General features: G+C 32.8%; 1 protein-coding gene across 1 annotated transcript; it reads right to left on the bottom strand.

Moving 5' to 3' along the window:
• Window positions 1-15,306: 15,306 nt before the first annotated feature.
• LOC129220936 (astacin-like metalloprotease toxin 5) lies at window positions 15,307-25,735 on the bottom strand. The gene is made up of 6 exons (XM_054855372.1): window positions 25,663-25,735; window positions 22,490-22,563; window positions 21,221-21,302; window positions 19,650-19,770; window positions 17,351-17,526; window positions 15,307-15,550 (listed from the first exon to the last, which is right to left on the bottom strand). The coding sequence occupies exons 1-6, from the start codon at window positions 25,733-25,735 to the stop codon at window positions 15,321-15,323; spliced, it is 756 nt and encodes a 251-aa protein (XP_054711347.1). The 3' UTR covers window positions 15,307-15,320.
• Window positions 25,736-26,241: the final 506 nt, after the last annotated feature.

Below are 26,241 nucleotides of genomic sequence, written 5' to 3'. Positions count from 1 at the left end.
TCTTTGTTCTCCGCCTCTTTAGGTAATGACGTACTAAAAATAGTTTGATAAACTTCTAATAGATGGCAGCATAGTCGTAATATCCGGTGTTTGGGATGTTTTGAATCTGCTAGAAATAGTATTTTTTATTTTTAAGAGGCTCATCTAAAGCGAATGACGCGGAATTAAATATTTGGAGAATATTTATCTATTTTTCCTTTATTTATACCCTTTTCTTTTATTTATCTTACTACGCCTCAATTAAATTTTGCTTATGAGCGCTCAGATTTAATATTTCCGCATAACCGCAGAATTAGAAAAACATTAACTTTTACTTCAGACGTGTCATTGCGACGTGTCGTACATTTTTTTGTAAACAAACCGGCTGCAGTTGTCTCACCAAATTTATTAGATTGAATTGTTTAGCGCAAAATTTGATACAGTTTCTATTTAAAGAGAGGAAAGTACGTAAACACGTTTCAATTTTTCTTTTTCTGTCATTAATCATTACTTGTATTATTATTTTTAATTTTTGTTGACGCAAACGCAAGTGAAGTGAAATTTCGATGGTATACTTAACTGTCATCTATGCATGATAATGTTTTTTAGACATTGATGATATTATTTTTTATTTGATTGCATTTTTACAGTTAATGATGTTCTCAGTAAATTTGACACATGTGTCGGTTTACATCCATTATGTCCTCGTTTAGGGACCGGTAATGATGATTTGGAGTTAATTGATTTCAATCTACGTCAAGTGTAAGACTTTTTTTATAATGATTTCCTCACAACACATTTTAAATGTAAAAGCAAGTGAATATTGTAATCATCATACTCGAGTAACATTGGAAAAAAAAAAAAAAAAAAAAAACATGGAAAATAATGTAAAGTGATTTCCAAAAGAAACATAAAAACTCTTTGAGAATCGGTCAACTATTTCCGCGGACTAGGGCCGGTGCACTGGACCAGCAATTGAAAATCTCTAAATTATAGGATTTTTATATAAAAAAAATGAAAAGTATAAAATTTGAAAGGTGATGATATTTATAGATTTATATTAAACAAGTTCTTTGATGGGGGGGGGGGAATCCATTTCTAATATAGAGCGTGAAAGATATTATTTTTCTCTCCAACTTTGAATCGCTAAACACATTGAGCCTTTAAGGCCAATTTTCCTCAGACAAAATCATGAATGTATATTTGCTATGTAAAAGTTTTAAGCAATAACAGGTTAATCGGGACTGAAAAATTTTCCTTGCACTTATAACAATTAGCTGTTGCAAAAAAGAAACACAATGCTAAGGGCTGTCTGCAATTATTACACTTTAAGGGGGGGGGGGGGAGAGGAGAAGTCTTCTTGAAATTAGGACAAAAGAGGGAGTAACAACAAATGACATCCTGCATTTTTGTACAATGGAGGGAGGGGAAGTCACAAAAATATTTGAAGAACTGACATCATTTATCTGAGATCATCTTGATGCTGCATTGAAGCGTACTTCCTTCAGAACATTTATGAATTGAAACATAAAGGATTCCAAGAACTTATACTTAAAACATGAAGTTACAATCTTCACCACCAAGTCAAGGCTTCTACAAGAATGGCAACATCACATCTTAAGTTTGTAATTTGAAAGTCTCAAACTTTATTGTTGAAGTCAGGGTTGTAGGTTTGGCCGGACAAAACTGATTTTATCCAAGCCACTGGTTAAAACCGGCCAAAACTGGATTTAACCACCATAGAACTGGCCAAAACTAAATTATATGAAAAGAAACTTCTAATTTGTAGATATGTGAGAGATGTGTGTTTTGCAACTAATAAATCTGTTAGTTGGAAGTTGTTTAATTAAGCATAACAATTTTAGTTAATTAAATATAATATTAGTGAAGTAATTTACATTATTATAACAATAGTAGTGAACAAATTTTAACTTTCTTTAAAATTAATAACTGAAATTACTCACACTAAAACAAAAGACATAAGGAATACAAAACAGCCTGTAACATAAATATAGTAACTTTTCAGTAGTATTGCCTTTTAATTTCAAAAGTGTTTTCCCCTTGCGCCTTTAGTTTTGTTTTTAAAAAATGCCTATATGTTTTTAAGCGAAGTTCTTTTTTTCTCCCTCTCTCTCATTTATTCTTCAAAATTACTTGAAATACTTTGTATGTTTGTGTGTGAGAATTAAAACCTATTTATTCAGCTTACAATGTTTCACTCTATTATTTTTTTAATGTTACTGCATATTTTTCATGTAAACCTTATCTTCTAAACATGCTGTAATTTCCACAAGCTGTAAAACATACTATTTAGACAATGAAAGGTTATTGATTATGGTTTGTTTTGCATATTTTTTTAATATTTTATTATTTGGTTTTCATTTAAAATTTGATAATTATCTAAGAGGCCAAAACTGGATAAAACTGATTTTATCTCAACAAGTTTTATCCATGGTAGAAAACCACCACTGGCCAAAAACCCCTTTTGAAGTACAGATAAATTACATGGGTCAGTAATGCAAATTCATTGCTAGTTCAAATTCATTTAAACTAGCTCGTAACTAAACACAGAAAAAAATCAGAATTCAAGAAGTTCAGGTTAGGCATTTATTTTTTAATGCATTCGACATTGCAAGAATTTAACTGCACTTAACAACAAAATATAACAAAAATTTTATGTAATACACTAGCGGTAGCAAGCTACTCTCTTACTCAGGTCAGGAAAGCAATTTCGAAGTTCAGCCTAAGACCTAAAATTTTTTATTAAATGTCGGCAAATGGTGAAAAATGTAAACATATTTATATATTTTTTTATTTTTCAGAATGATCACTGATATACAACTTGCGATATTTGCCAATGTACTTGGTGTTACTCTCTTTCTTCTTGTTGTCCTATACCACTATGCATCTGTCAGTAATCCAAAGAGACAAGATTAATAATTATTGTCGTAAGTATTTTTACTACTAGGTATGAAATCCATAAAGTTTGGTTGAAATAATTTTTAATTGATTTCTTTTCTACAACGTAATTGAATTAGGATTCTAATATTTTTGTTTCATAAAAAAATTTATGAAAGTGGAAAATTGGGAAACAAATGCAGCAAAATGTCTCATTAGCAATCATTCTCTGTTTAAAAAGAAATCAGTTGTCAAGAGAAGTTATTTCTCTGAGAATTGCCGACACGGAATTATCAACTGAGCACTGTAATTAGTTATTATAGTTAAATGTATTAAAAGGTTCAGTGGTTTAGTGGTAGCACTCTACGCTTCCACACCGCATACGCGGGTTGGACACAGTCGACTTTGCCTTTCACCCCTTCTGTGGGTTGATAGCATGCATATCAAGCGTGCTTGAAAACTAAACACTGGGCTTCCATGTTCAGCTAAACACCTAACTGGGAAGTCTGCCTTCTCTGCATTTCAGAGCCTTTGATCTCAAAAACTGAGATAGGCATAGTTCGCCCTGTCTTTTGCGGCACTGAGTTTTAAATGTATTAAAAACAATTGCATATATTCTTATTATTAAATATCACTTATACAGGGAAATCTCTTAAAGAGCAACTACTTATAGTTCAGAGAAAAACGGGCTATTGAAAGATTTATTCAAAGAAATTTTTCCATTTAGAACAGATATAATTCGCAGGTTTTATTATTTTTTTTTTTTTAACTTAGTTTGAATGAAGAAGCTGAGTTGTCATTCGTTACTTTGGCCAGAATTCTCCAACTTATGGTTTGCAGGCTTGATCTGGCCCAGTGCTGGATCTAGGAAGAGCAAGCTCCGATTTCTGTGTTTTTTCTTTGAAACTTGACACAAAAACTGGAAGGAAGATAGGTTGCAGCAATACTTTAAAATTTTTGCTCAGGCGTGGAAAAACTGTAGGTCTGGCACTGATCCAGCTCCAGAACAGATTTTTTTCCAGCCTGAGAGAAGTTAATAACCGTAAAAGAAATTCTTTTAAGAAGTATATTTCCATTTAAGCATTTTCAACGCAAACTAACTCCAGAAAATCTAAAAACGACTACTGAATGCTTAATTTAAAAAAAAAAGAGTTGTTGGCATATAGAATAGTTAGCACTAACTAGACCATTTGACCTGAAATACTGTTGAATTGTTGTTCCACCTGACATCCAAAAATGTACAATGCTGCCCTTAAATAGTCAAAAATGCATGAATCTTGAGCTCTGGTTAAAATAAACTCAACTACATCTTTATTAAACATTGTATTGGGAAAACTTGTGTTAGCAAGGATTCTGCAAGGCAGGAAAACTAATTACAGTTCATGTAATTTCAGAATTGAAAAGAAAAATGCAAGAGATGAAACCTTTCAAATATCAATTGTTCCCAATTGAAATAGTAAATGTAATCAGTTTTGGGGTTTTAGCTTTCTGTGTATGTAATTTTTGAATGCATTAGCATAAAAATCTCCCAATTTTATAGGTAAAATTTGTAGTACTGTCAACTATATAAATCAATTAACTAGGTCTAAGCTTTTTCTCAAGATAATTTTATTTTCTGTAGAATTCAAGTGCAAACTTTGAAGCCAATTCAAGCAATTAACTTTAGCCTTTATCGGGTAACATTGGCCCAACAAATGACAAGTCAACCAGTACTACCAATAAGGAAAAATTCAAGCCAATGCCGCCTAGGCTTTTGAAATGAATAAGTGATAATCACTTTCCTATGTCAGGGATGCTCACCGCCCTAAAAGCAAGGGTGCACCCCCCTTAATATCGTGAAGACCCCTCCAAAAATAGAAAAAAAAACCCCTCTCCCTTCAAAATTTCAACCGCACAGTCTGCGCCATGCCACCCCCTTGGTGGGCACCCCTGCCTATGTCTACTACAGTACAAACAACAGTAAAACCTGTCTACAATGATACTGTTGGGACCTAAAAAAATATTGTTATAGACAGTTTGATTATTTATGCTAAAACCATGCTGGGACCAAGTAAAATATTGTTATAGACAGTATTGGGTAAAGATGATGTACCCCCCCCCCCTTGGCGATATCCATTGTTTTGCACAAAAATCAAATATTTTTCTCGTCAATGAGGCGATAATGTTTTAAGCATGGCATCCCTGGCAAAACTAACCTGAGTTTGGCAACCCGAAAGCAACCTTAGATCTGTTTAGAGACGTACCGAGTACTCGGTAACTACTCGGTGCTCGGCCTACTCGGCCAATATGCCGAGTACTCGGTACTCGGCCAAATTTTGATCAGATACTCGGCCAATACCGAGTAGTTGCAAAAAATTGAATATATTAAAATTTACAAAAAAGCTCAAGCATATATAATTTTTTGCAACTATTTACAATTCAAATTTAAATTTTGAGAATAATGAAGTTTGAAATACTTCAGTGGAATAAATCTTGGTTCGAATGTTTCGAAAGATAATAAAACTTCTTTGTTAAAAATTGTGCAAATATGGAATTTTTGCTGCAAACTAAAATTAGTTATAAGATATATAAAAATACCTTAGCTTTAAAAATAAAAGGAAATAAAACAACGTTAGAAGCACAGTGCAGGACGTGTCACTGCAGACACGTGTTTTTGCATTACGAGGAATTTCTTTTTCAATGCACAAAATGTGAGCTCGTTGATTTAAAGGCATCCGGCAAAAGTCGAATTTTTTGTCGTATGCCTTTACATTCTTTAGTTCACATGTTATGCACTGAAAAGACGATCCTTGTAACACAGAAAAACGTGTCTGCAGTGTTCCTGCACATTTGTTTTTTTTGCTTTTAAAAATTATTAATGTTTAGCGAACTAGACCTATAATGAATAAATTTGTATAATTTTTTTTGATTCCAACTTGATAAGTCATACCTTTTATTTATTCATTTTTAATTTAAAAAATATTATTTTTGCAAATTTTTGTAGTTAAATTTCAGCAGGAATTTAGTTTAAAAACTATTATATGGACAAGGAGGTCTATACTACTATTTCAATAAGTTCAGAATTCATCGGTGTGTGTCGGTGGTCCTTCTTTCAACATAATTGGTACTGGGAAACTCGGCTGAGTAGTGAAAGGCTGAGTTACTCGGTAACTCGGTACTCGGCCGAGTAGTAAAAGGCCGAGTACTCGGTACTCGGCTACTCGGCCAATGTGCTACTAGGTACGTCTCTAGATCTGTTCAAACTTGTTTACTTGTTAGTGGGCCCCACGTTGGATAGATTCTTGTTTTTTCATGCAATATACTTTATAGGAAAGCTTATTTTGTGTTAGTTTAAATTCAGTAGTTGTGTTTTGATGAATAAATATTAGAAAATGCCAGTTTCTTCAAAGTTGACCGTTAATTAAGAGTAAAGTCCAACTTGGGGTGTATCTCGCTAAGGCGCCATTGTTAAATATGTTGTTTCAGACTGAGTGTGAGCATTCATATAATAAAAACATAAGCTTTTTTTTTTTTTTTAGAATTCAAAAAAAAAAAAAAATCACTTCCAAAATTTTTTGTTTTTTAAAAATTTTGAGGTTTTCTTGTAGTTTTTAACTTTATATTTACTGCATGTTAATTTATTTTACTAAAATAGTATGATTAATTTATTCTAAAAGTTAATTCTTATCGATGCCAAGAACTATTTAGCATATTCTGTAAACGTGCCCCCTTTAGATACTGAATTTCTAAAAATATGTTGACTCTAGCTTTTTATAAAAATATGAAGGTGTTATTTATGTAAAATATAGTAGATATTTTTGTTAGGTATTTTGAAGGCATTTCTGGATAGCAAATTAATGTATGGTATTTTTGTATTGTTTATGTTCGGAGGATGTTCTGTCGAGACATTTTTACTTTTCGTACATCGAAATTTGAATCACTAATCGGTTTTTTGGTTGAAATAGTTATATTTTGAGTATGTTTTCCGTTTTAAACATCGCATATTGAATCGCTTTGCTCTTTTTTAGTAGAGTATGAGAAAAGTTTTTGTTCGATGAAATGCATGTTGAAAAATAGCTTTTATTTCTATTGTTACATATTTCTTTGGTGAGCTGTGATAGTAATTTGTTAGTTTAAGCATTTTAAATACCTTCTAGTAATTTTTCTTTGTGTACAAAAACTTTCTAGTTTCTGTTATTTTTGAAGCAAATAATTTGCAATGTTTTTTGCTGTGGTTTTATATTGTTTTTATATATATTGTGTTCTGAAGTGCTTTGATCATGTTTTTTATCTGAATTTTTCCTGTTGGAGTTAAAAAAGCATCGCTAAAAAGCATCTATGTATGACATATGTTGTCATACATCATTTTCTTGGCAACGCTTTTTTGGCACCAACAGGAAAAAGTTGCCAAGTGTGGGGTATATGACATTAGTTCCCATTATTGTTATACACAGGTTTCACTGTGTATCTTTTTGTTTGTTAACCCTTTAAGGCCACGCATAAAGGCCAAAGTTATCCCAGTTTGCAGTATGTGTGATGCAATATCTCACATTGGCACACATTTTTGAATTTTTTTTCTCAGGATAATTTTATTTTCTTTAGAAAATGGGCAAACTTTGAAGCCATTTCAAGCAATTTCTATGCTTCAGAATGTTTCTGAACATAAATTTTAATTATGATCTGCCTTTATCTACACCCTTTAAATACTTTTTGTACTTGTATTCTCATTCCTTCTTTTATGAAAATGCATTGAAAAATATCCCATTAAAAATTAGTTAAATACCATACTTCAAAAAACTTCCTTTTATCTAGAAATTTTGTAAAAATATTTTTGATTTTCTCTCTCTCTCTCTTTTTTTTTTTTTTACAAACAACATGCATTTTTTTCATCATATTTGAAGAGAGTTGTTTGTAAGACATATTAAGTCAAAAATTTCAAAAATTGACTTTTCGATGGAAAAGATTGCAGCACATATTATACAATCTGTTTACAAAAAGTAGGTTCCCCAACTAAAGTTTAGTTGTATTGAAAACAGAGTAGGAAGGTGAAATTCATGTTTTTTGTTTTTTTCTCAAAAAGAATCGAGTCAAAAGTAAGTTTTGTACCAACCAAAAGGGATTAAATAAAGTTTGACCAGTTGCAGCTCACCTTTAAGTCAAAATATGATGTTTGGAATTTACTTGGAAGTTTTAGTATAGTCAAAAAATTGCACGAATGTTTTTATTTATTTAAAGGAGAATATAATACAAGTATAACCTCGAGTTAACGATTGTCAAGGGACTGAAAAAAGTATTGTTCAAACAAGGTTATTGCTAAATCGAAGAGCATATACTTTCAATCCAGTTAAATACAAATCTATATATATAAAAATGGAGTTTGGTAAATTTGTTCCCTAAGATCTCAGAAACTACCCGGCAGATTTGGCTGAAACTTTCACCGTTTGTTCTTTTTGGTACCGGGGAGGTTTGTAGACCAGTTCGATAAAAATCCGATTGATAGTTCCTTTTTTATTCTAATTTGTCCAAATTTTTGCATAAATGCCTTAATATGACGGTTAAAAAATACGTGCACATATTAAAGTGTGTCCATCGAAAGCGCTTATTTTTCTGCTGAAGATGGCATCTGTTAGAAAGTTCTAAGTTGTATGAAAAACGAGTTATGGGCTTTTTTTGTTCCATGTTCGAAGGCTTTCCTCAACCCAATTCATTATTTAGTGTATCATCTCAACTCCCAGTTCATAGTTAGAATTGTTGAATATTTTTGTGTTTCGTCTGACTGTTTGAGGCTCTTCTCAAGTCAAATCTTAAAAAAAACATTTTTTCCCCAAGATTGGCTGATAATAACTATAGATTTGGTTGATTATTTTCCATTTAAATGGAACTTTAGTGTAATTAATGGGATTTTTTAAAATTATTTGTGTTGATTGGATTTTTTAATCATTATCCAATCTAACAGCAGAAACCTCGCCAAAATTTATGCAGAAAGATTTCAGTAGCGGATGCATTTAACAGTTTTTTCAACTGTCACGGTTTTTGAAGTCAAAGACTACGTAACAATATTTGTCAGCTTTCACCATGTAAACAAAATATCGTCAATCAAAGATTCTTTAAAAACTTTTTTTACTGTAATATAATCCAGCAACTAAATTAGGCAAATCCATAAACATCACAAAAACTTCCATTAATATGACTTTGTGCACAAATTCAAACCATCGCCAAATTTTACTACTTATTTTGGAAACATTTCGGATGAAATTGTTTAGCGCCATTTTATGGTGACCAAAAGTATCTTAGCATATGGCGACAATATCTCTTTAACAAAAATTAGTAACATACCGTTTTACAAAGTAAGGAGGGGGAGCATTATCCAAGGTATCCCAAAACGATTCCCGCAAATTCGGTAATATTTTAAATCGCACCTAAAACCCACAATAATTGAGATTTTCCGAAATAACTAAAGCAAATTTAAGGGGATCACGGGCGCGCGGCTACATTTTTTTAAACAGTTCGTTCTTCAATAGACATACAGAGAAGGTAAGACTCAATGTAAAAAAAAAAAGTATTAACTGATAAATCTTTTTAAACATGTGAAGTTTAATTTCATATTTCGGAAATTTTTCAAATTTGTATACGTTTAAATTTCGTGTTTTCGTTTCTAAATGAATACTATTTTGCTCTTTTTACTTACTACTACTTTAGTTTTATGAGTAAGGAAGAAGCTAGATTTTAAATCACGTCAAAAAGGTGTGTTTTAAGTTCTTTCACTTAAAACAGAAAACAAATGCAAGTAACGATTGTTTCTCATAATTATTGCTAACCCAGGCAACGCCGGATATTTTTGCTAGTACAAATATAAAAGTGCCGACCAGCAAAAGGCTCTGGGCCCAGCTTGACTGGTCCTAGTCAATTTACAATCCCTATTGAAGATCAATGGCCCTCTTAAAACTATCTACTCCCTTGCTCATTACCACCTCTTCCGGTAAGCTGTTCCAAGGTTCCACTACCTTGCTAAAATAATAATTTTTCCTAATATCCATGTTAGCCTGAGATTTAAATAGCTTAAAACAATGACCCCTTGTCCTGTTTTCAGTGATGAACTTCAGCCCCTTAACATCTTTTATTTTAATAAATTTAAACAACTGAATCATGTCCCCTCGGTCTCTTCTTTGCTCAAGACTGTACATTTTTAGCCTTCTAAGCTTGGAATCATAGTCTAAATGAGAAGGTCCATTTATTAGCCTTGTAGCCCGCCTTTGAACTCTTTCCAAATCATTAATATCTTTAAGATAAGGAGACTAAAACTGAACAGCATACTCAAAATGAGGTCTTACCAAACTTCTATATAAGGGCAGAAGAACTTCTTTAGATTTGTTTGAAATAGATCTATTGATAAACCCAAGCATCTTATTGGCTTTGTTACTAGCTATGCTACACTGTGTTGGCTGAACTTTAAATCCTGAATTATTAAGACGCCCATATCAGTAACTTTTTCTACCTGACTAATGACTGAAACTTGAAAATAATAACTTGTACACTTATTTCCATGCCCTAAATGTAGCACTTGACATTTCCCAACATTAACAGCCATACCCCATTTATCAGCCCACTCCGTAATATGATCTAGATCCTCTTGCAGCTGATTTGCTTGTTCTTCATTTTCTACGCTCCCCATAACTTTGACATCATCAGCAATTCATGTTCCCAGAAATACGCTGATCCTTGAGGAACTCCGCTTAACACCTCACTCCAATTAGAATAATTTCCCCTTACAACTATCCTTTGTTTCCTTCCGGTCAGCCAGTTTTTTACTCAAATGAAAGTTTTCCCTCCTATTCCTATATCAGCTAATTTGCTAAGTAGAGCAACATGCGGTACCTTATCGAAAGCTTTTTGAAAATCAATATAAACAACATCTACAGGCTTCTTATTGCCCAAAGTCATGGTAACTTAGTCATAGAATTGTAATACATCAGTTGCACAAGATTTACATTTCCTGAAACCTAGTCAATAGATTATTAGTCTCTAAAAAATTTACTATCTTAATTTTTATCAATGTTTCAAAAATTTTGCAAACCACCGAAGTTAGACTCATAGGTCTATAATTTACCGCACTCCCTTTAGACCCTTTCTTGAAGAGCGGTGTAATGTTAGCCAGCTTCCAGTTCGGTTTACTGGTCCATTCGGACCAGTAAAATGTATCATTAAATTGAGGAAATTGTTAAATCGAAGTTATACTATATTTATTTAACAGCAAAAAGATATATAATTTCTATTATTTTACAGCTGATAACATTGATTTAACAGGAAATACTTATTTTATAATGGTAGGATTTAAAGCTCTATTTTATTATAATAAGATTTGTAAATACAGATTTATATGGTAATTAATTTTGTGCTATAAAATTTATGCTATATTTACATGAAAAAAAATATTTGGATTACTTTTAAATGTCCTTTCAAAAAAAGTCATTAATTTTGTTATTTGTTTGAGCCAAAAGGTAGTTTTGTAGGGGACTCATGTAGTTTTGTTCCAAAAAAGGATTCAATCATTTTTTTCTTTTTTGTTTTCATTTATAAATAACTGTATGGTCAGGATGTTTCCAACCATATAATTTCATGTTATTATCATTCATATATTACTGGGGAAAATTACTTTTTTAAATTTAATAATAAATCTTACATAACAAAATCAACTTTTTTCGGGATTAGAAAAAATTGACAGCATCATTTGGAAGCAAGATCTTCATTTGTATTGTTAATTCTAAAATAATCATCATTATGTAATCTTCATAGTTTTAAAATGTCCTTTTTTGATCGTTTTACAGGTTTGCATCATCAAATGGATAATCAAATGGAATCCAAGTACTGTCTGCCATTAGATGAAACTTGATAGTCACATCACAGTTTAAATTTTAAAAAAGTCCTCAGTTATTACCAGCGAAACAATATGCTTATCACGAAATACAAATTTTATCTTGAATCAACTCATGCACAATAATGAAAATTTTACATTTTTTGCATTATGTAAGAGTTTGATCAAAATCGCTTGAATGTCTCTAGATCCATTCTGCATAATCATTAACATGTAATGTAAGATTAGAAATATTGCATAGCTGTGCATTTATTTAATTTATGATGTAATCAATATTTATTTCAATGAAATACTTAAATAAACATTTTCTATATTGTTCTTAATCATTTTTAGTAAATACAGAATCATGCATGTCACAATGATTCCAGAATCATTTGAAATGGTTTTTCTTCCCAATTAGCATTTCTAGAGATTTAATGTGCCTTTTTGTGGTGATTTAAAAATTTGCAATAGAGGTAAAATATTTAACATAAGTAGAAAGGTCTGGATTTTATCTCTTTCAGCCGCCATTACAGAGACTGCAGCGCCTCCTATAGTTTATTTGAATTACGAATTCTTGTTGTGTGTATGTTAATAAATAATATAACAAAGTTTGGGGGGGGGGGACAAAGTAAGAATGGAAATAGATATTACTATGTAATTATTCAAAGATTATTTTGTCTGCTAATTCTATTGATATCAAATATAATGTATTTTACAGAAGTACATTATTAACTATACTGTCTGACCATCGATTGTATGAGAAGGTTAATATCTGGTTTTATAGGCGGAAATGGACGTATCTATTAGTTTATAGGGCTGTTAGTTTGTTACAGACGTGCACTTTAGCCTCTCTTATTTAATCCCATTTTTGTAAAAATGAAAATTTGCTCACGGCAATATTTTTTTACTCTAAAGTATATTCAATTCTCACTACAAAAATTAATTGATTTATTTATTCACAGCATTGTTTCGAGCTTACTATTTTGGTTTTACATTCCCGAACAAAAGGAAAACGTTTTATTTTCTTTTTGTTGTTTCCATAGTTACCATTTTTGTTTCCCCTCATTTTATTTTACAGAATGCAATAAATGAATAAGGCACTAGTAACATTAATGTAAAACGAGCGTAGACTAGTAAAATGCGCGTATCAATATCCCATCGCTGTTTTCCCTTCTCCCCTGCCAGATTCGATTAGATGGAATCGTCTTTACTTGGCCGATTGCCAAATTACACACAATCCGTGATCAAACAGTACGTGGTTAAACAATAATGATTTTTTTCCAAAGTAACAAGTCTAGAAAGATTTGTAGAGTTTTTTTTTTTTTTTTTTCTGCGTGTGTGTGTGCAAGTATTTGATTAGTTGAAAATTTCGGAAAATGTTTTTTATTAATGATTGGTATCTAAACTTTAAACATTGTATGAATTTGTTAAAAAAATCTTTGAAATTTAATTTGGGATGAAGTTTCTAAAAGAAATTTCTTCTGTAAAATGAAAAAACAAAATGCTCATCAATAGTTTCCAAACTGTATAGTTTAGTTATGAATAGCTGTCCTTCAAAGAAATATAAATAAACTGCAGTTGAATGAGCTCAGCAGAAATAAAGTTCAAATTTTCATTTGCACACGCTTATTATTTTATTTGCCCCTTATTTAGTGGATCCCTAAAACAGGGTTATGCAATATTCAACGCATCAATTTGCCTTATCTATGTTAATTTTATTCAGATATACAGTTGGGTACAGGTTATTATTAACCAATATGTAGCTAATTAATTTATGATAAAAACTCAGAACATTAATTATCCATCTGTATGATTGTACTGCATGTGAGAATTTCACATCTGCATTTCTCACGATATAAAAAAAAACTTCATATTAAATGAACAAAATAGAGTTAAATTGATTTCAAACATTACATTCATCAGTCAAATAAATTGTTACTCCATTTTATTATAAGAAAAGCTAAATTTATTGGAAATGTTTTAAATGAAACTATTAATTATTAAAATTTTGTTCTTTATCCTTTCATTTAGTTGTCTATTAAATAAGCACCAAAACCTTTTCAAACGAGCTGATGTGTGCATCACATGACTTCGTTTTACTCAAATTTAAAGTCATTTCCCAATTACTGGCAATTTTAATGTGATTCAATAGTTTACTCTCTAAATATCACCAACAGTGGCCAAATAGGGAAGTTTTCGATTTTTCAATTTTATTTTTATATGATAGAGTAACATGTATGAACATCATAGGTGAAAAAATTTTTGCGATACGATAAGTAGTTTTTTTTTTAAATTAATTTTTAAAGTTCAAGCTCTTGTGACGTCAAATGGCATAGGAAGTGACGTCATCCCGAGGGGAGAAGCGAATGTCACGCATTCGACTTCGAAGACGAAACGTAAAAGGCTTTCTCCTCGCGTTTCTGAAACATTAAACCTCTCATCCTCTCGAAAATATTCGAATATCTCATTGATATTATTTGAGGAAGATTACTAGATTGTGCTTTAACGAATCCGGCCTCCATAGTGTGTTCAAAAGGATTATTGAATTTCTAAAAAATAAGAATATCAGCGCGCTCAAAATGTCCCTAGCGAAAACAAGGGATCCTCGGCGGAAGGCTGCCCATTCGCGCCCTGTGACGTAGGCTCGTGACGTTTCAGAAGCGTGCACTTTTGCGCGTGGATTTTTAAAAATTCATTAAAAATCAACCACGGTGTTTTAAAATTCGGCGATGGTGAATTTTTTAGTTTTGAGGGTCAATTAACAATATCCAATAGCCAAAATATGAACATTTAATAGGTTGCAACTTCCCTATTAAAACAGATTTAAAAATTAAAAAAAAAATAATAAAAACTTGGCGACCAAAATGCTGGCTATATATTGCCAAGCGTCCGCCATATTATAACACCACTTGAGTTTACTTCGAAATTAACAATGATTTCCCCCAAAAAAGGGGCAAAAGACCCCTTTAGAAACACCCGAATGCAACCAAAAGGGGAGGTGCACAACTAGACCCAATTAGGAGTCTACATACCAAACTTTAACTTTCTAGGGCTTACCGTTCTTGAGTTATGCGACATACATACGTACATACAGAGGTCACGAGAAAATTCGTTGTAATTAACTCAGGAATCGTTATTATGGATATTTCGCGTGTCTATATGTTCTTAGGCACTTATCCACGTGCGGTCGAGTCGAAAAAAAACTCGATATTCACTCGGGGGTGAGTAAAATGGAAATTAAGGCCGATTTTTGAGTGAAATTTTTTTCGCGAATATAATACTTCCTTTTTTGTAAAAGGAAGTAAAAACGTATCTACTTGTTTTATATTGGCTGATATACAATTAGTTTTTATTTCTTAAATGTTTACTCATTGATGAAACCATAGTAGCGACAGTTTTAAAATGCCGATGAAATATTTGATTGTGCTACAAAAATGTTATGAATTTGTATTTTGAAATTTATATGGATACCTTTGATTGAAAAAGCATGGTTTCCAGATAAGAATAATTAGGGATTTAAAAACTGTTTAGTAGTGTGGCATCTTCACTGTCATTTAACTCAGAAATAAAATTGTTCCAGTGTTTGATATATTTTATTTAAAAGTTTACTTTATTCCTTACATTCATAAAGCTTTTTAATTCTTTTCACATCGCTGCTACTCAAACCTTTTTTGTCATAAACGTCCAGAAGCTTAACTCCCTTTTCTTTTGCTGTCATAGTCTTCGTCCATCCATCTTTTGAGAATGTTCTTTCTCCGTAGAGCATAATTGAATCATAGTCAAAATCATCCAACAATCTGTTTTCCATCGGTTTCAACTTCTGGAATTGGTCCTTTGCAGCTATAAATGTATTTTGTTAGTTGAACGAAGCAATCTTTTTAAATATCATTTTGATTTCAAGCTTACTTATTGGATTGCATACAGTTTTAATCAAAAAATTTCTATGCATAAAATTTTTAATCTGTTCCTCGGAAGTTATTGATGTTGGGCAGGGGCCGTTTCAGATACTTTTGGACCAGTTTGATTCTACCGCACTACTTTCTTACAAAACGCGTTTAAAGTTCAAATCCTAGATATTCTTTCATCGAATGTTTATTTTTTTTAAATCATGCTGTATAGCAGTACCCACCACATCCAGTAGTACCACCTCTTGCCTCAAAGCAGAGGAAAAGTTCCCCTATTATTTGTACTGGTTATTTCCAAAATTTTAGTTTTGGCACTTACATCCCTTTGCTTCTCACTGCCTCATATACTTGCCATGTTTTATGCAAATCTTTGCGTTACTCCTTAAGATATAGAAGATTTTCTCATTTAGGGGGCGATGATTTTCGCGAATCCTCACTCCCCTTTCTTAGCGATTGTCTCCAAAACCTATGCAGCACCAATTCACATGCGGACTTGGGCATAGCCTGATTGGCAAATGCTCCTAGGGAAAACATTTTCAATTTATTATCTTTCTCTGGTTTTTGTTTTCCCTTCCATACTCAAATTTTTATTTTTCGTAGAAATTCACCTTTTCTTCAATTGCTGGGGCTTATTTTCTCAACCTTGTGTTATTTTTCCAAACTTTATAAGTAGTTAAAGATGAGAAGATTGTATTACATTAGAAAACGCGATTATTTGTCGAATGTTCTTCATATTCTTAAAAGTTCATTCAGATAGAGTTGAGTGTGGAAAGTTATTTACTGTTTTGATTTCTTACGAACTGTGGCATTGGGTTCTAGAAAATGGCAATCCTTAATCTTCAATGATTTTGGTTGAGACGATTTAGACCAACTTTTTACGCATGCGCTTTTTTCTTTTTCATTTCTTAGTAATTATACCCACTTTTCGCTTCGATCAAACATCAAAGTTTGAAAAAACCAATTGGACCACTAAAAAAATTAATTTGATTTATCATAATGTGGCAACATGAAAGGAGTAACTTCCATTGCAGGAAAATAGCCTTAAGCTGCAACTCATTAAAAAAAAAAGTTTAAGTTCTAATATTTTTAGTTTAAATTGAAAAAAAAAATTAACATACAATAACAAATAATAATTTGTGAATATTTGACCTAAAATTTTAATTGTTCCGGGGTGACTCTTTCACCCACGCGCCCTGTGGTTGCGCCCTGTGCTGGCCTCTCCCTAATGTGAATCCTGGCTACGCCTATGTATAAGAGAACACATGTACACCAAATTTCATTCAGTCGATGCTTTACGTTTTGATTTGCAGCGGCCATTAAAACTTTTGCCCACAGACAACTTTTCTCAGAAAGGACGATATGGGTTCAATTCAGCTCCCATTTCAGAAGCGTAAAACCGTTAAAATTTAGAAACCGAAAATCTTCGCGAATTCAATACTTTCTTCTATACATGTTTAGATGTAGAAAAAAAAGTAAGGAAGTAGTGCAATACAACTTGTATCTATTAAATGCAATAAAATTAATTAAAATCCCGTTTTTTGAGCAATCACACTCGTGATTACGAAAAACATAACTTGAATTCAAGATGTCAAAGTTCATTTTTTTTTTTAAATGTTTTAAACCTTTTTTTGCGAGGGATGGGGGGGGGGGGGGGTAGAGTAATTGTCAGATAAATAAAATATTTAATGATAATCGAAAAAGTTAATTCTAGCAGCAGGTTCATGTTAGTACTTACAATTCATGATGGCATTCCAGTGAATGTCAATATAGTCGTCTCTGTCCGATCGCGTGTGCTCGTGATAAAACCCAATTGTGTGACCGAGCTCATGAACTAGAGTTGGGTGCTGGAAGCATCCGGTACCGAAAGACAATACCTGAATTCCTCCTATCTTTCCTACTTTTGAGTAGCACCTACAATAAGAATCTTCGTTTAAAAATAATTTTTACAATATCCACTGATAAAGTTCAGTTTCACTTATTACAGTATGCGCTTTGTTTCTCGACTACTTTGGAGTCTTTTGAGGAGCGCTGCACCAGAGACGGATACAAGGGGAGGGTCAAGAGAGCGATTTCAGCAGTGTTTTCAGTTTGTTATTTTTGAAAGTAAATGTTAGAAATACTACTTTTTTTAATTCCTTATGAAATTAATTTGTAACTTTTTGCCCGATTGAGTGTCTTATTCCTGGCCGATTTGGTGCTTTTTAGTGACACTCAAGCAGTTTCAGAAATTTTTCGTACCCGAAACCGTAGGTTCGTTCAAGGGAAGGGGGGGCATTCTTAAGTATGATCCCCCCCACACACACACAAAAAAAAATGTAGTCAGTATCCTCCCCTGCTCTGCACATCGACAAAATGTGAGGAACTGCAACTGACCAGACACTATAAGAGCAAAATAGCTACCCACCCTGAAGTTTTGGGAAGAAGTTCAATGCGTTGCTTGACAAGAAGTTGAAGCTATGAATTCGAATCCCAAAAATTGAATGTTTTGGCAGAAGGGTTAACTCACGGTCAAATGAATATGATTTGATCTAGTCTAACTAGTCTAGGGGCCTTAGTCTAGTCTAAGATGTAGATGATGAATTTACATGCACAGATGCTAATAGATTTTTTTCATTTTAGGGAGCTCTTGCCTTTGGAGGGGATCATCTCGTTATTTAGGGGTGTGCGCCCTTGCTCTTAGGGGGGGGGGGGACACCCCTGCTTTAAAGCATGAAAAATTCTTTTAAAAGAAAATGGGAATACAATGGAGTAATGGATCATGGAACATCAGAAACAAATACACACAGCGAATGTACGATTTGTTTTTTCTTTTTAGATATCAGATTTTTTAAGGAAAACAAACTGAACATGGTCATGGAATCAATGCACCACAAACATACTGATGGTAAACCCAAAAATTTTCATGTATACTGGCAGTTTTACCATAATGTTACATAGCAGGTGGACAAGTCTTTCTGTTAACCGATTTTTTGGCGCATCTTTATTCTGATAATCAGGGTGTTCTGCTGAAGGTAGGTGTTCCTCAGGTATTGGCGCTGCTTTGTTGAATTCAATCTTAGAGCATAAGAGCCTTAGTTTTACGGCATTAATGTTGCAGGCCTTAGAAATCAAAAATTGGAATTCAAATGTAGAAAAAGCTAAAAAAAGTATATATATATATAAAACATCTATACTTTTCAACAAATTTACTGAAAAAAAAAAAAAAAAAACCTCACCAAGTTTTACAATTAAATGTAATAAAATCTTCTAGAAAGAATTTTCTTGAAAAAAATTTTGAAGTGCGAAAGGAACACACAGGACCATTAAACAAAAAAGCTAATCTCCACAAAGAAAGGGAATACTATAGTTTGGAGAAAATATCCTTATCTATCCGTCAAAGATGATCAGTTAAACTGAAAACACTAAAATAATCTTAAAGAGGGGCACTGATTTCCGCATTATCCCAATCCTACAGAACTGTTTTAAAATAAAAGCAGTTCGTAATAAATGCCCCTCAAAACAACCCCTTAAAAATTTCAATGGCGCAGTCTGCGCCATGACCCCCCCCCCCTCCCCCCGCCCTTAGGCGGGCCCCTCTGATTTAAAGTGTGTAAAACATGTTCTAACCGTAAAAGCAAAATCGGTTGAAATGAAACCGTTGGTTCCTAAATGTGATAGATAGAACACTTTACACGAGCTCGCCTCCTCAATATCAGATCAAGCTTTATTTAGAATAGCTGATTCTGATTTTAAATCAAAGTCAAAGCTTGACCACGAAAAGATGGCTTGGGAACTGGAAACGAAAAAGGACCACTTTATTTTGTAATAGGTAGAATCAGCGAGAACGAGCAAGCCGTTAAGTCTCGTGTTCGCGCTGATCCTACCTGTTACGTAATGAAGTGGCCCCTTTCCGCTTCGAGTTCGTGAGCCATTTCTCCGTGGTCAAGCTATTATCTCCGTTGAAAAATTCGGTGCTTCATTTGTGGGGTTTTAAAACTGTTAGGGTGAATGTAGGACATAAATTTTGGATTAATATTTCTGTCGGATACTGTTACCCTCTTCCGGCAAATATCAGCACGAAATCTTTTTCATCCTCTTGTTTTTCTTCGAAATAGAGGCACGTTTTTTCTTCGTATTCAGCCATTGCTTTCTTAATCATTGCCATCTGCTTGTCATCTGTTTGAAATAGAAAACACACCGAAACCTTGAATAAAACGAACAAACGAGAACATTTAGTGAGCAGTTTTTGAGATGATGCTAACAATTAACTTATTGCCTAAGTATTGTAATTCCCAACATACCATCAATTGTGAAAATATGTATTTGCAATGTAGAAGATACGAATCGATATGTGTGCTTAGTCGTTTATTAACTGGAGTAATTTTTATTATGATTATTAGAAGTACGTGCGGGTTATGGCTTCAAAAAATGAATTTTCCTCCGATACCTGAATCCCTGAATTTTCCTCCGATTTGAAGACACTTTCTCAAACTGATGATTAGAGATATGTAGCCAGCTTAGTTAAATTTTGCCGCTCTATAACATCAGTATTTTGGTGATCTGCCTGCTTATTGAAAAATAAATTTAAAATATCATTTCTAGAACTGTGTGAAGAGTGAGTGTTGAAATTAAAGAAAGGATAGAGCAGAGTTTTCTGTTGGCCTTTCGCCTAGTTTATGCGGCCTTTTGAGAAAATAATTTGCATCATCATTATATTTTATGTTCGTTAGCATGGAAAATAGTTTTTAAGGAAATCCATTATCGGTTTCAAATGCTGCTCATTGGTGAATACCGTATTATACGGACTAGAAGATGCAACTTCAAACTAGGGGTGCCCATCCCCCCCCCAAGTTCAATGGCGCAAATTCCCCCCCCCCCAATTTTCAAAACCCTTTTTCCCTTTTTTATTTTTAGCACCCTTTATTTTATTTATTTTTTAAAAATACTTTTTCTATTTATTTTTTTAAATATTATTTATTTTTTTAAAAAAATTATTTATTTATTTATTTTTAATTATTATTATTGTTATTATTATTTGATTAGAAAAGTTCTGTGCTACGCCAATGGCATACACACACAAGCTTTATAAATAAAATGAAATATAAATAAAATAAAATAAAATGAATAATTTAAATTAAAATTAAATCAATAAATAAATTTAAATAAATAAATTTAAAAAAATTTAAATCCCCCCAAACATTTTGTTGGCGCAACTTGCGCCATAATCCCCCCTGTGGGCACCCTTGCTCAGATGCGTTTCAAGATGGACATCGTTTTTGGTAGTCACAAGGCGAAAATCTCAGTTGTTTCATTGAACATTTCGTTTGCTTTTTTGGTAAAGTTTCTTCTTCTTTTTTCTCCATTTTGTAAATTTATATTTATTACAATGCTCCAGTATTCTCAGTCCAGAAAAGATATTTTGGTTACGGCTATAATTATATTACGGCCCGTCATTAAACCATGGGTTTCATCTGCGACCCTCAAAGACGTTGGAAACCCCTGAGATAGAACAAGGCATTGACGGTTGGGGTTGTTTCATGTTTTAATTCTGCATTTTATCTCAATCTTTTAAAATATTTTACCGTTAAAAACTTTAAATATGAAGCATTCGTAAATTGTATATTACCGTAATGTGTATAAGGATCCATTTGATAAGGTATACGTCCATTGGGCCATCGCTGAGCATCCGTTGGAATTGCATTTCTGTCCTACAAGTGAATGAAATCTGATTTATCTAAATTTATAAAAGTTGCTTTAAGATTGCGAATCAATTTTAAGATTAAAAATTAATTAATTTATTTATTATTGTTCAAAATTTATTTCTCTACCTATGTATACATAAATGGCTGTGTTCCTCATACAAATCCGCAGTTTACGTCGGATGTTTGCTAAATTTGGCCCAGAGGTCCTTTGATGCTCAGGAATTCATGTAGAGGTATTTTAGTCTCTCTATGGGGGAGAAGATCCGTAAAATGGAATGTTTACGCCTAATACTAACAATGAATGAATTTTTGGAATTTGAAAAATCCACAGATTTCTAAATTTAAATTTTGAGGCATAAAATTTGCCTTTTCTTCACGTTGACGGGATTTTTTGTTCAAATTTTATTCAATGCTGATTGTTGAACATGCGTCACTTGACACAACTAATTTTCAAGGTAGACCGTGCAACGCAGCTAGTATCCTAACATTACTTTTTCAAAAAGAAAAAAGAGAGAGAAAAAAAATCCTGTGTGAATTCTTGAACATCAAAGGACCTCTGTGCCAAATTTGGGAAAGTTCGGACGTAAACTGTGGATTTGTATTAGGAAACGCCCACATATCGTTGTCTCGGAGCAACAGTGAGATATCTAAACCCAGAAACAACACTAAGATATCCTACTGTTGCTCTGAGGCGACGATATTGATATTGCCATTTTTATGTATCGAGATTTGTTGTGCAATGGCGAATTTGGATATTTTAGGTGAATGAAGAAAAAATCGGCTGTTGGCAGAAACGTTATTTTTACGTCAACGTCAAACTGATAACTGAAGGCATTAAAAATATAACTGATGATGATTAACTGATTTACGGCGTTCATATATAAGTATCAACAGCAAATATAAAATAAATACTATTGATTGGCAGGGGTACATTATTCAAGAAAATAGTCAACTAAGCAATCGACTTTAAATAATGAACTAACGTTCGTATTTTGCGAAATAAATTTTCTCTTTTCCAAATAAATTTAGTATGACGATGAAAGTATGTTTTGACACATAGTGAAGCCTAAGATGTTAAATTCCAAGATGGTGATACCAAGGAAATTCATATTTTCGTTTAATCACTGACCCATTGGCCATTAGATAAGGCCTTTTAGCAAAATTTGGACTTAAAAATCTATATTATTACTTACCAAATTTGGATCGATACCGACTATGTCTCCTTCAAAAAAATCGAGGTTTTCTAAAGGAGAATCTCGCACATTGCCTGCAAGTATATTTCAAATATCATTTCCACAACAACAATAAAATCAATAAGCAAAATGCGACACATAAGTAAAAGCAGTAAAGAATGCGATAGCTTGTAACAGTAAGTTGCATTTACAAATTAGTATGCCACACTTTTCTGGTTAGATACTTTTAACTGATGTATGTAAAAATTTTAATTCACATTTGAGTCCGCAGTTTATGTCAGTATTTAGAACAGAAAATAATATTTTTAAACAAACCAAACAGCAATTAGCTTACGAAAAGAGAAAGAAGTGCGTTTTGAAGTTGTCAGTGCACAAGAATGGCAGTTTATTCATGGCTTGTCAAAGTGTTTACTCTCTTTATTAGGTAAGTCACAAAGGTTTAAATGATATTTTTCATCATTATTTCTTTACTTTTAAATATATTTTTTTTTATTTTACAAATAAAGACGCTAAAAGGAATGGGGCGCTCAAAACAGTAGTGCAAGGATCAGGAGCTTCACCATTCTGCCTTGAGCAGGAGGGAAGCTAAATGAATGGCAGTATTGACACACACACACAAAAGATGTGTTTTGGAGAAATTTGAAGAAACGCGTTTCTTATTTCCCACAAATTCAGTAAAATATTGAAATTTGAAGTTTGGCTACGGGTGAAAAAAGAAAGCTTTATATTTTCTGCAGAAACCGAAAATACTTAATACTAAAATCAGTACAGTAACAGTATGCAATAAGACTGAAATACATTAAAATAGAATAAAGCTGAAGTGAAATAAATGATAAAATGACAGAAAATGAAAAGCGAAAAACGTTTTAATACTGTCATTAATCTGTACAGGGCAGTACTAATGTAGTCATCTACACAAAATTGAAACCATCATCTGAGACAGACTCAGACGATAGTGAGGCTATAAGTGGGAGATAATTAAAAAAGGGTAAGTTAAAAGAAGCAAACTTACTTGCAAAGGAAAAAGCTGAAAATGCAATAAAAAGTGGTAAAAGAGAAATCTGATTTTTCATGTTTTCGGCTTTGATTGCACTGAGGCAACAGATGTCCTTATTCTTTGATGCTTTCAACAATTTCCACATTGATACGGCAGGATTAAGATATCGAAGGAAATTATCAGCCAAAACTGATTAAAACTTAATCTTAATAAATTTTGGTGTACTGTAAGTGCATTAAAAAAGGTTAAAACTCCAATATCCTTTTTTTAGATCATGATTTAAAAAAAAAATTGTTACTCAGGGGTTTCCAATCTGCTGCGCGCACCTCCCTAGGCAGACATTGAATTATTCTAGGAAAAGGGAGGGAGGGGGCGCATAGAGCTGTTACAAATTTTTTTGAGCCCCCTCCCCCCATAAGCAGATTTAGGAGTGAGTTCTGGGGGGGGGGGGAGCAGGTTTTTGTTTTGAGCAACCAAAGCTATTTCATGTATGAGGTGCCTTTTGTTGTCCTGACACCTTTTCGGAAGGTGGCGAAGAAGGCCACCTCCCCTCCCCTTGTTTTTGTCTTTTTACCGTGATACATAAGCCTTTTTTTTACTTAAATTATGTGTCATTTTATTAATATGTTGCAAGCTGTTCTTTCTGAATTGACCTTAAGACAGAGAATGATATCAAGAGAGTCACGTAAGGGCTCTATTTTACGTGGGATGTAGAATATCTCTGATTTTAGGGGGTCCGGGGGGAATTTTCTAAAAAATATATCAAATTCTGCATTATGAAACCTTATAAGGGTAATTGGATTGACAAAAATAAAAGCTAATAAAAAATTATTAAATAAAAACAAAAAACCAGACTGCGTAAAAACCAAAAAAACTAAAAAGAAAAATGTATATGCCCAGTAGTTTAAAATGTTATTAAGTACTACTGAATAACTACACCGTTGAAATAGTTTTATAGCCGTACACAGATAAGACGAATCATAAATTCAAAAGCAGAATAGAAGGATCAACAGTCGGGTCCCATTTCTTTCTGATTCAAGGAACAACGTAAAATTTGAATGAGCCCCGACTGTTAATCCTTCTATTCTGCTTTTGAATTTATGATTTGTCTTATCTGTGTACGGTTATAAAACTATTTCAACGGTCTAGTTATTCTCAATAGTACTTAAAAACATTCTAAACTACTGGGCTTATACATTTTTCTTTTTAGTTTTTTGGTTTTTACGCAGTCGGGTTTTTTTGTTTTTATTTGATATTTTTTTATTTTACACTTTTTAGCTAATTTTCCTTGACTTAGTTATTATGACTATGATACGGTACATTTCGCAATCTTGTCATTTCATTGAGAGAGTTTTTTTGCATCGTGAGGTTTATTAAGTAACTTGCGGTGATCTAAACCAGGGTTCTCCAACCTTTTTCACTCGCGGGCCACATTGTAAATTTTTGGAGACGTGGCGGGCCGGTCCAACAATATCTTTTCTCAGATGGTCTATTTAGCGCTACCCTCGCCCCATCGCAAATATATAAAGTGTTTTTTTTTTAAATTAAGCGCTCAGTGTTGATTATTGAAAAATTCTGGGCTTGCTTCTAAATTGCTATATTTTCTTATACATATTTGCTGTTCGCTAAATTAAATTATATTTTTTGTGCCCTTAAATCTCTAATAATATAACGATAGAGAGTCTTGTAAAATTTAGAATAGTACAGATAACTGAAATAAAAAGTATAATGAAGTGAAGTTTTTTTTTTTTTTTAAAGGCTAATGAGTGAGTGATTCAAGACAAAATTATTGCAATGTACTACAAATTTATTTTGTTGAATTAATGAAGATTAAAAACTTTTAAATAAATGAGAACTCAATGCGCGTGTAAAACTTTTAAAATATTTTAAAAATTTAAAATATTAATGAGAAAATTGTATTTGTTTACCGCTTAAAATTTCAGTCTGTTTCAGGGACAAACTTCGTAGCTCTGATCATTAAGAGGGATTTTAAATGTTCCTCTGATAAAGAAGATTTATACTTACGAGATTTAGTTAGATTTAGTGTACTTCGATTTTGAAAATGTCTGTCCACATTTGTAAGTGGATACAAAAGGAGAAAACATAGCCTTAGCATGATTTTTTCTATTCTTAAAATCTTTTTCTGGTAGAGAACTGTAAAATGGAAGTAGGTTACCTTTCTTGTGGCATTCTTGGAAAGCTTTCCTGAGTAAGTCATTAGTTGCTAACTCGATGATTTCAAATTGCATATCAGAAGGCACCTTGTCAATATCACAATTAAAAGGGTTTTGAAATAGTTGAATTTCGTCTGATGCATGATCAAAGTCTTCAAAACGGGTTTCAAACTCATGTCGTAGCTAAGACATGACTTCCAAAACGTAATCCTTGGGAAAGGCAGCAGTGCGTAGTGCACTTAAGTTCTTACATGTTTCAAAGTGGTCAAATTTTATAGATTTAAATGCTTTTCGAAAAGTATGAGTTTTTGTCTGAAAGCTTTGACATGGTAGTACAAGTCACAAACTGAAGAATTTTCACCTTGCAATTTCAAATTCTGAAATGTGTGTCGTGAGATCAACAACGTAAGAGAGTTTTCATGCAAATACACTGTCAGAAAGTTAAGACAGGACCACGCTGTTCAGTCATACGAAGTTCAAAAAACCGCCGCAATAATTGCCTATACTCAACCAGCGAACTTCACAATGGTACGGAACATCTGGGTAAACGCTGTCAATTTCAGCAAGAAGATTTTTGAATT

The sequence above is a fragment of the Uloborus diversus genome, chromosome 4 (assembly GCF_026930045.1).
Source record: "Uloborus diversus isolate 005 chromosome 4, Udiv.v.3.1, whole genome shotgun sequence".
NCBI classification, from domain to species: domain Eukaryota; kingdom Metazoa; phylum Arthropoda; class Arachnida; order Araneae; family Uloboridae; genus Uloborus; species Uloborus diversus.
This window is presented reverse-complemented; position numbering and strand designations above follow the sequence as displayed.

Excerpts from the sequence above, each read along its gene's own strand:
- LOC129220936 (XM_054855372.1), bottom strand. The coding sequence starts at position 25,735 with ATGCAATTTGAAATCATCGAGTTAGCAACTAATGACTTACTCAGGAAA. Across the intron at positions 21,303-22,489 it reads TCGGTATCGATCCAAATTTG|GACAGAAATGCAATTCCAAC; the intron begins GTAAGTAATAAT and ends ATTCACTTGTAG. Across the intron at positions 17,527-19,649 it reads CTGATATTTGCCGGAAGAGG|GTGCTACTCAAAAGTAGGAA; the intron begins GTAACAGTATCC and ends TTCTTATTGTAG.